We start from the raw sequence: 16,452 nt of genomic DNA, 5'->3' as shown, positions 1-16,452 counted from the left end.
CTCAAGGTCACCTCTTTAGAGATGAATCCTGAAAAATCATCTTTGCAGAACCTGCCACTGGCCCAGCTAGGTTCTTCATGCAGGTCCAGGCATACTGAGGGGCTTTCTAGAATATAGTGGTTAGCCATACCTTTTTTTTTTTTTTTTTTTTTTTTGGTTTTTCAAGACAGGGTTTCTCTATGTAGCTTTGTGCCTTTCCTGGAACTCACTCTGTAGCCCAGGCTGGCCTCGAACTCACAGAGATCCGCCTGGCTCTGCCTCCCAAGTGCTGGGATTAAAGGCGTGCACCACCACCACCCAGAACAAGAGCCCATTTCTAACATTTAGCTGGCTATTTAAAAAACCACTGGTTGAGGCAGTGGCAGGTGGATCTCTGTGAGTTCGAGGCCAGCCTGGGCTACAGAGTAAGTTCCAGGAAAGGTGCAAAACTACACAGAGAAACCCTGTCTTGAAAAACTAAAAGAGAGAGAGAGAGAGAGAGAGAGAGAGAGAGAGAGAGAGAGAGAGAGAACAAAACAAAAAACAAAAACAAAACCCCCCACTGGTTGGTCTGATTATCTTTCAAGACTGATGTTTTCTCTGCTAACTGGAAAGTATCTGACAGTTGCAGAACCATTGTGAGCTTCCCAATAAGAGGCTATTGAAGGGCTGGGGAGATGACTCAGAGGTTAAGAGCACTGACTGTTCTTCCAGAGGTCCTGAGTTCAATTCCCAGTAACCGCATGGTGACTTACAACCATCTGTAATGAGATCTGATGCCCTCTTCTGGTGTGCAGGCATGCATGAAGATAGAACACTGAATACATAATAAGTGGAGAGAGAGAGAGAGAGAGAGAAAGAACTAATGATCTCTAGAATACTAATTCCTGATCAGAACATTAGTCTTTCTAGCTGTGTGATTTCAACTAACAAATGTCAAAATGTCACACTGTCTATGCCAAGAGGAAGGAAGGAATAAGAACAGGACTCCATTAACAATCAACACCCGCTGTGCTGTGTATCATGCCCATGACCCTGAAGGCCACTAGTATTGTCCCTTCTTACATTTTTGCCCATTTAATAATCATTTATGAAATGTCTGCCCATGTTCCCGATATCCATGTGGGATATATTATCTATCTGATAGCTCCAAGAAGAATTTAATAGACCAGGAGAACAGACCAAGCCACTGACAAATGTTTGCAAAAATGAAAGAACCTCCCAATAGTATGAAGGTGTTAAGCCTCCAGGGCTGTTTCAGTCTCAAGGAGGAAGCAGGCATTAGAAGAATCTGTTCATAAACTGTAAAATAACAATTGCCTCATTTTTTTTTATAGAGAAAAACTCCTTAAGGGTTATATAAACATGTTACCATATTTTGGTTTCCTTGAGAATCAATAATTACATCATTAAACTATTTTTACCTTAGTTGTGATTGAGAACATTGTGAAAGAATTGTGAATAAGAATTCCCGCCGTTGCTTGTTGGTCCAGAGGCCAAACCAGTGAGTTATGAGAGTAACTCTTTCTTGAAAGAGCTAGAAAAGAGGAGAAGGAGATTTCACTGTCCACTTCCATTAGTTCTCAGTTGCTAAGCAGTTGGTCAACTAATAACCTCGTAGCTAATATTTACACATTCATGGCAGTTTACAAGTACTTTCACATAGGCTGTAGGGTCTCTCTTCTGGCCTTAAAGTGTTTTTATCTAGCCATCCAGGCAAGCCAGGGCTTGTTGGGTGGGCCAGTGGGAAAAACCAGGGGGTATCTAATTACAGAGGGGCCTGGAAGAGCCTCTGGAGAACAAAGAGCAAAGAGGAGTCACTGCTCCCGGATTTACCTGGCTTAGTGTGGCCCAGGGCGAGAACCCAAATATTTCATCTTACCTACAGGCCCTACTCACGGAATTGTGGAAGCAGGATCATTTAATAGAGTCAAGGCTTGGTGCTCTTGACTCCTAGCTTTGGAGCTTTATAACGACCATGCAACTAAAAATTAGTTATTATCGCACAATGCCATTGTTAGCTGAGTCTCCAGTGAGGACACACAGCATGAGCCAACATCTCTGAAAGCCGGGTTTCAGCCAGCGTTGCTTACACAAAGCCATATACATTTTCATTGTCCTTATTGTAGATCAGGCTTTATCCCCAGCTCCACCTACTCTCCTCTGTCTATGGAAGCAGCTGAACCGACATGAGCTCTGTCTCCGTGAAAACCTGGCAAGACTGGTCTGTTGTTCAAAGAATTCTTCTCGAATTATTTTTCAAAAGAACAGGTGCTCTCTCGGGCTACACGGAATCATGCAGTGGGCACACGATGGAAGAGTAGATTAAAGACACAGAAACATACGTGAAAGTGTCCTTGCCAACTCTCCAAAGCTTTCCGTACTTCCCTCCCCCACCCCCAGAAGCTCATGATGTCCTGGAGGTGCAGAGTGAGAGCAGGGGCCGACATGGTGCCTCCCCTAGGTAACAGAGTCGTGGGTGAGAAGACTCTCACTTTGAGACATAGCCAGTTTTTTTTTTTTTTAATACTTTTTTTTTAACAGGGGAGAGCGCGCATGCAGTCCCCCACTACCATAAATTTTGCAGTCGAGTTTCCCGCACTTGGGGAAATCGCAGGGGTCAACACACCCCAAGTGCAATGGGTGAGCCTCGCCCTGGGAAAACCACCTGCTTGATCATGGTGTCTCCCCTGCCAGGTAAGTATATAGCCAGGTTTTTATTTTTAAAAAAAAAAAAAAAAGAAAAAAAAAAAGGCCCCAAAACTAAACTATGTTTTCTTTAAAAACATGACAATGTAAGACTTGACATACCCAGTAAAACTGACTTTACCAGCTGAACTCCTTTCTACTACAGAGCGTGGAACTCACCTGTCTGTTTAAGGACTGGTTGGTAAAGGGAGTCCAGGCACTGAACCTCGTGCGGAAGCTCTCCATTTCCAGACTTTCCTGGGGAAAATTCCTGAGTGACATCTCAGCAAATTATTTTCTTCCACTTCTAGGAACTATAGGTTCAATTTAACAGATGTATGGTTAAGGATGCTTAGAAACAACCACAATAATAATTGTTTTTCCTATAGGAACTATAGAATTACTATATCCATTAATATACAGGTGAACCATACATAGAGTTACAATTCAGGAATGTATGTGCATATACACATATGCATAGTAAACCATGAAAATATCCACCAAGTGCCCACGAACTCCAAAGTGTTACATTTATTTTGTATTTTTATACTTGTATCCAGGTCTGAATCTAAACAAGAGTTTTTACTTTGCTGGGAAAGTAGAGAGCTAAAACAGGGTTTCGGAAGTGCCGTTGGTAAGTATTTGTTATCTATTGCTACATTACCAAGTACTCCAAATTTTAATAGTTTAAAACATCAACATCAGACATTTTTTTTTTTAAAATCTCGAGATTTCTAAGGGTTAGGAATCCAGGTACAGGGTCAAGGAGAGGACCTTGGGCAAAAGGGCTTTTGGCACAAGCCCAATGACCTGGGTTCCAGGCCCTGAACCAAAGTAAAAAGCCAGGTGCGGTGCCCACATCAGTGACCCCCGCACTCCAACATTTATTTGAAAAGCGGAAACAGGAAAATGAGCCGAAAACTCAAGTGCCATCCAGCCTAGTATGTGCAGTACAGCGGTAGAAACCAGAGAGAGACCCTGCCTCAGCAAGACGGAAGACGAGAACGAACTTGGACCTCCAAGCACCCTGCGGCCACTTTTGCAAATGGCAGTCAGTAGTAACGAATTTACTGAAGTAACAAAGTAACATTCAGTTTCCACCCCTTTGTATAAAATACAAGCGCACTTTGTATATTAAACGTCTTGTTTTTGTTTTTTCAAGACAGGCTTTCTCTGTGTAGTTTTGGTGCCTGTCCTGGATCTCGCTTTGTAGACCAGGCTGGCCTCGAACTCACAGAGATCCTCCTAGCTCTGCCTCCCGAGTGCTGGGATTAAAGACGTGAGCTACCACCTCCCGGCATATTAAACATCTTTTGACTACCATTTTACTTTCCTCCCAGTAGCATAATATGGAAGATGGATTTCCATCTTTCGGTCCCCAATAACTTCGTGCTGTGAGCCTGTTGAGGACGCACAACATGGACTGCGTGGATGTTATCGCGGCATTTCGTCCTTAGAACTCATTTCTGTATCAGCTGAAGATCTAAGGAATAAGTCACACTGAATTTACATGAGATCTTTCAGAGAAGAGAGAAAAGGGTGACGATTCCAAAATAAAACTCTGATACCAAGTTCCCACGACAACTTCCACACGGAAGGAATACTGAAGGTTTACTGCCATAAACAGAGATGTAGAAATCACCCCAAACCAGCAAATTACATTGTTTCTTCTTCTCCTCCTCCACTTCTCAGGGTTCTATATCATAGGCTGGCCTCTAACATGCTTTAGCTGAGGATGACCTTTGAACTTTTGATCCTCCCGCCACCCGAAGTGCCTTAGTGTTGAGATTACATGGCTATGCTACTACCTGGGCTGTATATGGTGCTAAGGGCTGAGTTCAGAGTTGGTGCCAGACACCAATTGGCATGCCAGACACGGATTCTATAGGCTGAGCTACATCTCCCGCTCCAGATTTCTTCTTAAAATGTAAATGTGACATAATGTCAGATGTGCTACATTATGACATGTACTCCAATATGTCAAATATAATTTGACATCGTAAATCAATATACTTATCATCATAAACTAAACAAAGAGGGAAAGTTATATAACAATTTCACAAAAAGTGTATTTTATAAGCTTCTGGCACTTATTCATGACACTCACACAAACCTTAGTAAAGCAGCAGTAGGGGTATTTCCTAATCCAAACAAGAGTGCATTTAAGAAATGTATGTCAAACACTGAACTAAACAGTGAAGTGGACCTTTTCCTCTGATTACAATTAGCACCTTTATTTGACATTGTTCTGAGTGCTCTTTGAAGTTTGATAAATCACTAACAGAAAAAAAAATGTGTAATAATGTTAAGGAAAGAAATGAAATTGTCATTTTTGACATATATACTAAAGAATCGACAGATAACTTGACAGGTTTAAAGGCTACTTCTTACAAGGTCAACAGGCAAAATCAATTTCCATATGCTCACAAATATTTAAAAGTCTTTAATGATTTATCTTTATTTTATGTGCATTGATGTTTTGCCTGCATATATGTCTGTGTGAGGGTACTACATCCCCTAGATCTGGAGTTACAGTTATGAGCTGCCACGTGAGTGCTGTGAACTGAACCCGGGTCCTGCAGAGAAGCAGGCACTTAGCCACTAAGCCATCTCTCCAGCCCCTCACAAACATTTTTTAAGCAACAATGTATTATTTATAAATAACATTTAAAATCCAATTAAAATATGAAGAACAAACATTTCACATAGAATACTAAAAATTATATCAACAGAAATGTTAAGATATATAAATTAGAACAAGTACCTTACAGATGTCTGTGGTGATATTATATTTGTGCTCTAACAAATAAAGCTTGCCTGAAAATCAGGAGGAGGAGCTAGCCACTAGTTAACCATAGAGGTCTGGAGGTCTGTACAGACAGACAGGAAGTGATAGAGCTAGGCGGAGAGAAGAAGTGATAAGGCGGAGTGGAGAGAGGAGCTTGCTCTCTTTCAGCAGAGGATTTTGTAGAGGTAAGAACTAGTGGCTGGATGTTCTGTCTCTCTGATCTTTCAGCTTTTACCCCAATATCTGGCTCTGGGTTTTTTACTAATAAGATCTTTTAAGATTCGTGTTACCTCTGGCACCCAATGTGAAGCCACTAAAAAGTATATCAAGAGAAATGTTAAGAGATATAAAATAAGAACAAGGGTCTTATAGATGTCAGCTCTCCCAAATTACTCTATTACTTGGTGAAATCTCAATCAAAATCCAAAAACTGTTGAACAATTAGAAAATGTGTACAGAAGAGCAAAAGACAACTTGGAAGAGAAGCAAGCATCAGGACTCAACTGCAGCACGTGTGTCAGGATCGGCTTATTCTAAAGTTGGGATAATAAGCACGTGAGATTTTGACTCGAGAAGAGTCAAAACAATAGAAGCCCAGAAACTAAGCCATGTGTGTATGGGCACTTGACTTATAGCAAAGGTGGCACTTAAATTGCAGGGAAAGGATGGCTCCACCAGCCACACACAGAGAAAGATAACTGCCCAGGTCACCAGCTGATCACGTGAATCAGGACAATATATTGCTATTGTTTCAAGCCACTGTTTTTTTTCTTTTTAAGGTGGCTTGTTATTCAGACTTAAAAACTAATATACCTGGAGGTATATTTAAGCCATATATAACTTAAAACATAGCGTCGACACTGGGTTCAGGGTGATGAGGAGATGAAGAACAGGTGAATTACTAAGGCAGGATGAGAAGACAAACTGTGTTAGTGAGCTATGGGAAGCTGAGCGACATTGTTGCCTGTGTGACTGTGACTAATACAGTGTAACCGTGAGCACATAAACATGACTAGAGAGGTTCCAAGCAGAACATAGAAACCAATGATTCATTAACCTCTTTAGTTACATATAATAAAGTCCAGTGAGACAGCCAGCACCAACATGAAAGATCTGCTCAGTTTGGGGGTAGACTATCGAGGACAGTTTCCAGCTGGCAATAGAGTCTCAAGTAACAAACAGCCTCTGGACAAAGATCAAACAAACAGCATGGACACGAGACTCTTTGGTGAGGTCTGTGTAAGATTTAGGATAATACTGGTAGACCCTCCCATTTAGCAAATGAAAGAATTTCTTTTTAATGATTTCTTTTTATTGATGTGTGTGTGTGTGTGTGTGTGTGTGTGTGTACCTATGTGAACGTATACTGTGTGTGTGCAAGTACCCACAGAGACTAAAGAGGACTACAGGTGGAAGAACAGCATGGAGGAAGCCAGAAAACTCACAACACTGTGGAAAATAAATGGTTACTGTTACATGCCGCTGACATGTGGGATGGTTTGTTACCCGGCACCCAGCGCAGACTTAGAGAGCCAAGTGCGGGGGGGGGGGGGGGGGGGGGGGGGGGTGGGCATTGGGAAGTCAGATACAGCTGGTGGAAATGTACTTGAGACAGCTGTTTGGCACTACTTACTGAAGATGAACATAGACATATAGTTGCCCGAACAGAAAAAGTACGCATAGGAATTAAACATCAAAAAGAATATTTGCTGAGGCACTGAATTGCTTCCAGTGGGAATCATCCAAGCATCTATCAACAGCTGGATGGATAAATGTATCATGTATCCATGTAGCAGAATACTGTGTATCATGGGATGGAGGACCTGTTACAGGAAACCATAGATGGATCACACACATACCCTAGTGACAGAAGAAGCTAGGAACAGAATAATACAGTTTGACCACAAGGTGTTAAGAATCAAGACAGTTTCCTTTGGAGAAGGAAAGAGCAATATTTGGGAGGGGGCACTAGAAGTGATTCTAGGGGCTAAGAATGGTCTAGAAATAAGAGTCCAAGTGAGTTCACGTCATGAAACTTTGAGCCCTATGGTTATGATTTGCCTTTTCTTAATTCTCTATTCTGAACAAGAAGTTTGTAAAGTGATATATAGTTACAACAACATAAAAAACTATTAAGGACCATGAAAAAAATGAGTACAAAGAACACTATAACATTTTATTGAAAAAATATTCTAGCTGGGCAGAGGTGGCACATGCCTTTAATGCCAGCACTTGGGAGGCAGAAGCTGGTGAATTTTGAGTTCAAAGACAGCCTGGTCTACAGAGTGAGTTCCAGGACAGCCAGAGCTACACAGAGAAACCCTATCTTCAAAAATAAAACAAAAACAAAAAAAGAAAGGAAGAAAGAAAAGAAAGAAAGAAAGAAAGAAAGAAAGAAAGAAAGAAAGAAAGAAAAGAAAGAAAGAAAGATGTTCTAAAGTCCTAAGTGAATGGAGAAGTGTGCCTCCTCTATGATCGCAGGACTTAGCGGAGAGAAGTGATGAATCCTCTCATGCTGATCTATAACTTCAACCTACTCTCAGTAAAATATTAACAACAGATGAATCCAGATGAATCCAGAGGTGATGGCGCATCACTCCCAGCACTTAGGAGGCTGAGGCAGGAGGATCTCTGAGAAGCCAGCCAAAAGTAACACAGCAAGACCTTGTCTCACAGAGAGAGAGAGAGAGAGAGAGAGAGAGAGAGAGAGAGAGAGAGAGAGAGAGAGAGAGAAGGAGGGAAGGAAGAAAGAAAGACGATGTCAGAAAAAAATGAGCTGAGATGGCTCAACCCAGAGGACACACATATTCTCATTCTCTCTCTCTCTCTCTCTCTCTCTCTCTCTCTCTCTCTCTCTCTCTCTCTCTCTCTCTCTCTCTCACACACACACACACAATAAATGCAAAAAGGTCATTCAGCAGCTCTAGTTGCCTCTTAGGTCTGTTCTTAGATAACCCAAAGCTCAAGTTGGGTTGCCACATGTCAGTGATATTCTAGCTGACATGCAAGCAATTTAGATGTTTCTAGCAGCCCTTGGGTGCTATAAATTCCAAGTGAGCCAGTCACTGAAGAAAAGACCCGAGTCAGAAGACTCCCAAGACAAGCATTTACATATGTACTGCCTCCTTGCCATACAATCCGATGAGAAAGGCGCATTTCAAAGTGACTGTATTTCAAAGACACAGACAGTCTTGGCAACAATTTTTGGGAATGTTCCAGGAGGGTAGCATGACACACACTGAACACCACATTTGAATCCATGCAGCCATGCAAGGCAGTAGTAGTGTGTCACGACAAACAATAATGATGTGTTGTCTAGATTAAAAACCTCAGGGCGCCGGGTGGTCGTGGCGCACGTCTTTTATCCCAGCACTCAGGAGGCGGAGGCAGGTGGATCTCTGTGAGTTCGAGGCCAGCCTGGGCTACAGAGTGAAATCCAGGAAAGGCGCAAAGCTACACAGAGAAACTCTGTCTCCAAAAACCAAAAAAAAAAAAAAAAAAAAAAACAAAACCCAAAAACCAAAAAAAAAAAAAAAAAACCCACAAAACACAAAAAACAAAAACCACACATACACACACACAACAACAACAACAAAAAACCCTCAGGGCAATGTGGGGAATTAAATATCTCCTTCTGATTACTAAATCAAAACAAAGCCTATGACACTAAGGTGTTATAAGATATTTGGCTGTTTTTATGTAAAATCACTCCAGGAGCCAGCGGAAGAGAATTGGATTTTAGCAAGTTTCTCAGAATTGTTGCTCTCCTCTGTGAGGAGGGATCACTGACTTTTATAATGAGCCGAATACAACACAATAGCTCTTGTTTCTGCTGCTGGGCTTAAATACATGATCGTGTGTGTGTGTGTGTGTGTGTGTGTGTGTGTGTGTGTGTGTGTCTGTGTGTGTGCGGTGTGTGCAAGTTTACACAATACTATTTTCATTATCTGAAATGTCAGTTTGGGCTCAGTTGGGAGAGGGCTTGCCTGCTACCCTTGAAACACTGGCTTTGAACCTCAGCACAATTGAATCAAGTGCTGTAGTAACATGCCTGTAATCCTTGTACTTGGGGAGGTAGAAGAGGATGTTGAAAAGTTCAAGGTCATTCATTCTCCACTGCATAGTGAGTTCAAGGCCAGCCTGGGATACTCGAGACCCCATCTCAGAAAGTAAAACGTCAGTTTTCCTAACCAGCTATTCAACCAGGGAGAGATGGACAGAATGCTGGTCACTCCTTCCTTAACGCAGGATGTCTTGCCCTTTTTGGAGACAATGTCTCACTCTGCAGCCCAGGCTAGCCCCAGACTCCTGGCAATTTTCCTGCCTCTCCCTCCCAAATGATTTCTTTTCTTGTCCCAGCATTTTATAATCACCCAAAGAGTAGTTTTACAAGGTATTAGTAGGTGTTTCTTCAGAAGCAGAATCTGTGTTTAAATATAATTAGGAAGTCATAATTGACTAGAGCTTAACGTTTGTTTCTTTCATTGCACAATGCTTTGGAAGCTTTGACGTGCTCTCATTACAGTGAGTCTGTTAGAGGAAGAAATAATATATAGCATTTTCCCTCATTCACTGTGACCCAGCACTCACCAGAGTGTATACTATCTGATGCAATTATCACAGTGTTTATCTAACTCCAGCAGATTATTTCCCAGTCAGTGGCTTACTTACTGATTATCTCCCAGTGTCTGTGAGTTAGGAGTCCAGGTGCAGCTTAGGCAGGCCTCCAGTGCAGGGCCTTTCAGTCCAAGTATCAACTGAAGATTCGTCATCTCAAGCTGGACCCAGGAAAAAGTCCCTTCCGAGCACATGCAGGCGGTGCTGAGCCATCTCTGAGCCCTTCTCTAAGGTCTGTAGACCTAACCTGGGAGTTGTGATTGGCATCTGCTGTCACTGGATCTTGAGGGTCCCTCCCAAAGGCCCATGTGTTGAAGGCATGGCACCCAGAGTGGCTGTGCTTAAAGGCTTTTCTGAGGTACAGACTCACGGGAGGTCTTTAGGTCATTGGCGGCAAACCACTGAGGAAGATTATGGGACCTTAGTTCCCTTATTTTCTCCATTCTCTTTTCCATTTCAACACACACACACACACACACCCCATGGTATGCTGTTCACCAAAGGCCCAAAGCAGCAGGGCTAACTTCAGGGACTGAAACCTTCAAAGCTGTGGGCCCAAATAAACCTTTCTTTACAAGTTGTCTCGGATAGGTGTTACAGTGACAGGAAGCTGGTTAGCATAGCCTGTGAGCTAACTCCAAGTGTCAGGAGTGGACCTGATAGTAAGAGCTTTGTGGGGAGCCACTGGAGGACTGGTAGAGAGATGTCTCCCATTTTGGTGACCAGAATGAAGGTTATATTCCCAAGTATGTGAGCAGAGAGGAAAAGCTGCTGTGTTTGTCTTGTTTGGCTGTATTTTCTTGGAACAATCAAACCCAGATTAAGAAATGAACTGGCTGGGCAGCAGCCAGTCTACAGAAAGGGATGCCTCATTGGAATAAACCAGAAAACGGAGTCATCAGTTAACTGTTTTCCTGAGCGATCTGTTTTGTAGCTGGAGAAATGCAGAACAGGCCGATCCTGCTCTACTACAGGGGCACATCTTAGAATATCACAGACAAAATGGGTTTGTTGGGGTGGGAAGATGGCTCAGCTGTTTGAAGTGTTTGCAACACCTGTGGAGTTCAGTTCCCAGCACCCACATGGGGTACCTCACAGTCACTTCTAACTCCAGCTCTCTTCTGGACTCTGTGGGCATCCTAGTGTGCATGCGCGCGCGCACACACATTTTTGTTGTTGTTTTGAGACAGAGTGTCCATACGTAACCCTGGCTGTCCTGGAACTCACTACAGAGACCAGGCTAGCCTCAAACTCAAAGATATCAGCCTGCCTCTACCTCCCAAGTGCTGAGATTAAAGGGGTGTGCCACCACACCCTTCCCATACAATAATTTTTTAAATGTTATTCCTTGGCAAAGAGGTGATTGCATTTGGCAGTTTACAGCGTATACATGCAAATCGGAAGGTGCTTCATTTAGTGTCCGAAACGCCTCTAAAAAAGTTTGTCTCCAGACTACAGTGAAGAGCTTCAACACACAAAAATGTGAGGGTAACCAGAGAAAAACCAGAAGAGAAAGACAATCCAGTCAAGTCCATTTACCTGCATTTAGAGCATGATTTAATATGAACACAAACCAGTACGCACATTTATATTAAATATGCAAGAAAATAATAGGTAATGGAGTGAAGGCGTGTCCTGAAGAAATCTGTGCCTCGAAGCACCATTGCTTAAACATATGCAAAACATAATACCTGGGTTATCGTTCAGTAGGTCGAATGCTTGCTCAGCATGCATGAAACCCTGGGTTCCATCCTTAGCACCATATAAACTGGTGTGGTGTCACACACAGTTCCGGGAGGTAGAGGCAAGTAGATCAGTTAAAAGTCATCCATGGCTACACAGTGAGTTGGAGGGCAGCCTGAGCTACTTTAGATCCTGATGTGCATGTGCTCACAAAGACACAAAGACACACACACACACACACACACACACACACACACACACAGAGAAAAATTAAGGAAAAATGGTACTTGTGCTGATATTTTTAAATGCTAGATATGCTTAATGATTTAAAGTTACAAAATCAAAGCAAGAAGTAACTGCACTATTTAAATTCATTCAAGAAAAATAATGCATGACTGCTGCCCTAATTTTTTTTTTCTTAACCTCCTCCACTCCTGTTTCTCTCCCTCTGAAATTAGTGTTTTCAGAACACAATTTCCTAGGCTCCTGAGCAAGCCCCGAGTCAAGTTTCTGAGAACAGACTGCCACAGGCAGGATGTGCAAACCACTGCTTGAATTGCGTGAACTCGAATACAGACGGTGCCAGGAAACTGTTCGGATACTTAGAGCAATGTTTATTAATAAGCACAACCACCAGTACTTCTCAAAAGGTAAACACTTAGCAATATGTAATATTTATTCACCTTATTCATGAAATCCTAGCATATGAACTATCAGAACCACAAACTAGTCACCATAGAGTCTTCGTTTCATCTTTATTAGCCCTACAGCCCCCTCCCACGTCTTTGGACTCCAGAGGAGCAAATAGAAGATGATGATACACAGCCAGAGGGGTAGAGCTAGCCTGAGCCAATCTGGAGTCCTGTGAAAAACCAGTGTTTTCCAAAGTGCGGGAGCACTTCCTTCTAACCCAGGAGTGTTCTGGAGGAGGGAAGACTTTAGTTGCCACAGCCCCACTCAAACCTGACCCTGCCAGGGGCCTCCAAGGTCACGGGGAGCTACTCAAGGTTTTTCCAGAGGCCCCAAGGAAAAGACATCGCCAAGAAGGCAGGGGCTTTACCTCCGGGAAGTGGCCAAGGGGCTGAGCTCGGTGGCGGCAGACTCCTCTTGGCACTGTGCAGGGAAAAGGAGAGGCAGTGCTCCAGATCCCAGCCTGGGGTGGCAGGTGGGGCAGGGAGAGCCCCATCTCCATAGGGATGACAACACAGGCCCGCCACCACGCCCCACAGGTCCCGCGTCCCTGCTCAGTGGCGCGCTCCAGTGGCCAACCTCGGTCTTTGCTGCTCTCAGACCCCAGTTTCCTTCCCTGGGTTTTCGGGACTCAGGTTCTGCTCAGCATGCATGAAACCCTGGTTTCTTTTGCCGGCGGTGGGAGGCAGTTGCTGCCGGATCTCGAGGGTCTCGCCAAGTCCCTGGGAAGAGGTGACTGACACAAAGCTGTTGTCTGCCAAGAAAGGCTTAGACGCTGAAGCGGGGTTTGCTTAGCTTTACGTAAGGCAGCAACTTTCAAGTCCTGTGCTGGGAAAGGTGGTGTTTCTTAGCCTTTCTCATGTTCAACTTTAGCAAATCCTCAGGAAATTTTAAAGATTTTTTTCTTTGTAACCAGTAATTAGTTATACAGACATTAGAAAGATACATGAACATCAACACGTTTCTAACTGCTTTGATGAAAATGCCCTTGTTTATTGTGACACCTCACTCTAACACCTCTTTTGTACTTAACAGGGGCAGATTTCACAATGCAGTAAGTATGGGAAAGTTAAAAATCCTGTGAATAGTGGGGGTAAACAAAACCCAAGTATGAAGTCTGAAAGGAGGCACACAAGTAAGTTAAAACAGTTTGCTCCAAAGCAGGTTCTGTAATTCATTTTAAAAATATGATTTTTACAACATCTGTGTTAAAAGGGTGGCCAGGCATCGAGGAAATGTAAATTAAAATTGAGATTATATCTTACCTTAGAATGGCCATCATCAGGACTATGCTGAGGAAGAGTATGGGTTGTTGGTGGGACTGTAAACTGGTGCAGCCACTATGGAACTGTGTGTGGAGGTGTCTCCAAAAGCTTAAATTAGAACTATCATATGACCCAACTGTACCACTTTTAGGCATATACTCAAAGGATTCTACAGCCTACCACAGGGATCCCTGCGGCTCAGTTGACCACAGCTAGGGCATGAAATCAGCCTACACACACACAAGTTGCAGTTTGTGTAGATGTCAGGAAAAGGAAATTCTGACTTTTTTAGAAAATAGATGGAACTGAAGAATATGTAACCAAGAATATGGTTACAGAAGTAACCCAGGCCTAGAAGGACAAATGCCTCTCTCTCTTTCTCTCATGTGAGGATCTCAGCTTCAAATTTTTAGATGTGTGTGTGTGTTTTACTTGCGATCAGGAAGCTAGAAATAGCATATAGGGCCGGGAGGCCTTAACGGAGTAAGTGCACAAAACAAATGTGGCAAGGAAGTGTGTGTGTGTGTATGTGTGTGTGTGTGTGTGTGTGTGTGTGTGTGAGAGAGAGAGAGAGAGAGAGAGAGAGGAGAGTGTGTTTAAGCAGGAATGAGGCTTGTGGTGTGTGGGTGAGTCAAAAACAACTAAGGATGTATAAAAAGGCCTTGTTTTTGGTCTTTTGGGGGGCCCCGCCACCCAGCTCCCAAATAAATCACACATGGAGGCTTATTCTTAATTATGAATGCCCAGCCTTAGCTTGGCTTGTTTCTTGCCAGCTTTCCTTAACTTAAATTATCCTGTCTACCTTTTGCCTCTGGACTTTTCCCGTTCTCTTACTCTGTGGTTTGCTGTGTAGCTGGGTGGCTGACTCCTTCTTCTCTCTTCCTTTTTTCCTCCCAGAGTTCTCCTTCTATTTATTCTCTCTGTCTGCCAGCCCTGCCCATCCTTTCTCCTGCCTCACTATTGGCCGGTTCTTTATTAGACCATCAGGTGTTTTAGACAGGCACAGTAACACAGCTTCACAGAGTTAAACAAATGCAACATAAACAAACGTAACACACCTGAAAATAATATTCTACAACACCTTATGCTTTGTAAACTAATTTTAAAACATTTTTAAAAGGAGTTTGAACAGAGGTATCTTTAATTAATGGGCAATGTTTCTCCAGAAGACAGAGTTTTTAAATGAAAACCCCAATGTATGAGATACCTCCCTATGAGTAACTGGTCAGAAAGGACACAGAGGCACCCCAAATAATACAAGTCATCATCATTGTAAAAAAAAAAAAAAAAGTAAAACCCAATTGAAGAATGCGTAAAGAAAATAGGTTGAGGCTGGCGACAGTGCTCACCTTTAATCCCAGCACTAGGGAGGCAGCACCAGGCGGATCTCTATGAGTTCGAGGCCAGCCTGGTCTGCTGCGCGAGATCCAGAACAGGCACCAGAACTACACAGAGAAACCCTTTCTTGAAAAACTAAAAAAAGAAAAAAAGAAATTAGGTTGAAATTGACCTGGAAACTTCCTTCCTGCAAGCTAATTGTTATAGTGATTGATGGTATTTTATAGTCTGCTGGGAAAGAAAGGTCAACAGACTACATACTATACTACTACCCTACCAATCAAGATGTGCCTACCCAAGCAATAATGGCATGACTATTATAGGGTTACCAACCATTTTGGGGTTGGATTCGAGGCCTGCTCCAAAGGAGGGAATTCAAGTCTAGTGCTGTAAATCTGGTCAAAAGCCCATGGCTGAAGAGGTTCTGGGTCCTAGGGGAGTACTGATTATTGTTGTCAAATTGCTTTCTAAATGTTTCTATCCAGAGATTAGTGCTGCTCTAACCCTGGTCAGAGCTTTGTTCTGCAATGGGCAGCAACCTCATAACTGATTAAAGTGTTGAGAGTAGGTGACATTGAGTACTCAGTCCTAAACAAGCCATTTATGATCCAGTCCCCTGAGGCTCAGGGAACATCACAGAAAGAGCAGCAGTAAGAAAGAAAGCGGAGGATGGGAGGGATGCTGTGAAAGACTGTACTAATAAGCTCGCTGCACTAGGGTCACCTGTAAGATCAAGCCAGTCAATATTCCCCGTGGATGAGAGAGCAGCTCAGGAGGAATCACCCACAGCTGAAGAGCTATTCACAATCAATGGCTGTTGGGGGAGCGGGACTCATTTTTCTTTGGGGGTGTGGCTGCTTCTAGGCTGCCCATGGATACACATCCATACATGTAGAGGAAGCACTAGCTGGACCCAGTGAGTTATAAAAATAAAATTTAACGAGGACTTGAAGGTGGGGAAGTACTAAGGGGTTCGAAAGGAGTGGAAGGAGGGAGCTGGGGGTGGCATAATCAAGACACAATATGCATACATGAAATTGTCAAGTTTTTAAAACATTGAAAAAGAGTGGCCGGTGCAGGTCAGTGACAGGGTTTGCCTAGTATCACTCCTGAGTCCGCATCACTGAGACAAAGGAGGGGAAGCTAGTGAGGCTGTATCTACCGAGCCTCCCTGGCACCAGCCTCAGGCTAGGTGTCTTTCATGCACTTCTATTAGCCTCGGGCAACCACCACCAGCTGGGAAATCCTCGAGTGCTACATTGGAAACGAAAGTTGAACTCAGCCCGAGTAAACACATGTTAGAAAGCCAAGGGGAAGAATGGGGATCCAAATCAAGCTCTAGCTCTAAAGCCATGTACTTTCCTGAAACAGTATTTAAATACGCAAAACGTACAGAATTCGCAG

The 16,452-nt window shown here is 43.1% G+C and overlaps 1 protein-coding gene and 1 non-coding gene across 3 annotated transcripts in view; both read right to left on the bottom strand.

Moving 5' to 3' along the window:
- The window catches only part of Ect2l (epithelial cell transforming 2 like), a 71,542-nt gene extending 68,593 nt beyond the window's left edge, over positions 1-2,949 (bottom strand). For both annotated transcript variants that reach the window (XM_059272702.1, XM_059272703.1), the window contains exons 1-2: positions 2,848-2,949; positions 1,404-1,516 (exon numbers count right to left, since the gene is read on the bottom strand). In XM_059272702.1, the coding sequence (XP_059128685.1) occupies positions 1,404-1,516; positions 2,848-2,949 (215 nt within the window). The remainder of the gene's footprint in view (positions 1-1,403; positions 1,517-2,847) is intronic.
- On the bottom strand, positions 2,521-2,684 carry LOC131918904 (U1 spliceosomal RNA). Its single transcript, XR_009381128.1, has one exon. It is a non-coding gene; the product is annotated as a U1 spliceosomal RNA (small nuclear RNA).
- Positions 2,950-16,452: the final 13,503 nt, after the last annotated feature.

Source organism: Peromyscus eremicus, chromosome 8b (assembly GCF_949786415.1).
Source record: "Peromyscus eremicus chromosome 8b, PerEre_H2_v1, whole genome shotgun sequence".
Lineage (NCBI taxonomy): Eukaryota > Metazoa > Chordata > Mammalia > Rodentia > Cricetidae > Peromyscus > Peromyscus eremicus.
Note: the sequence above shows the minus strand (reverse complement) of the source record. Positions and strands in the feature narration are given on the sequence as shown.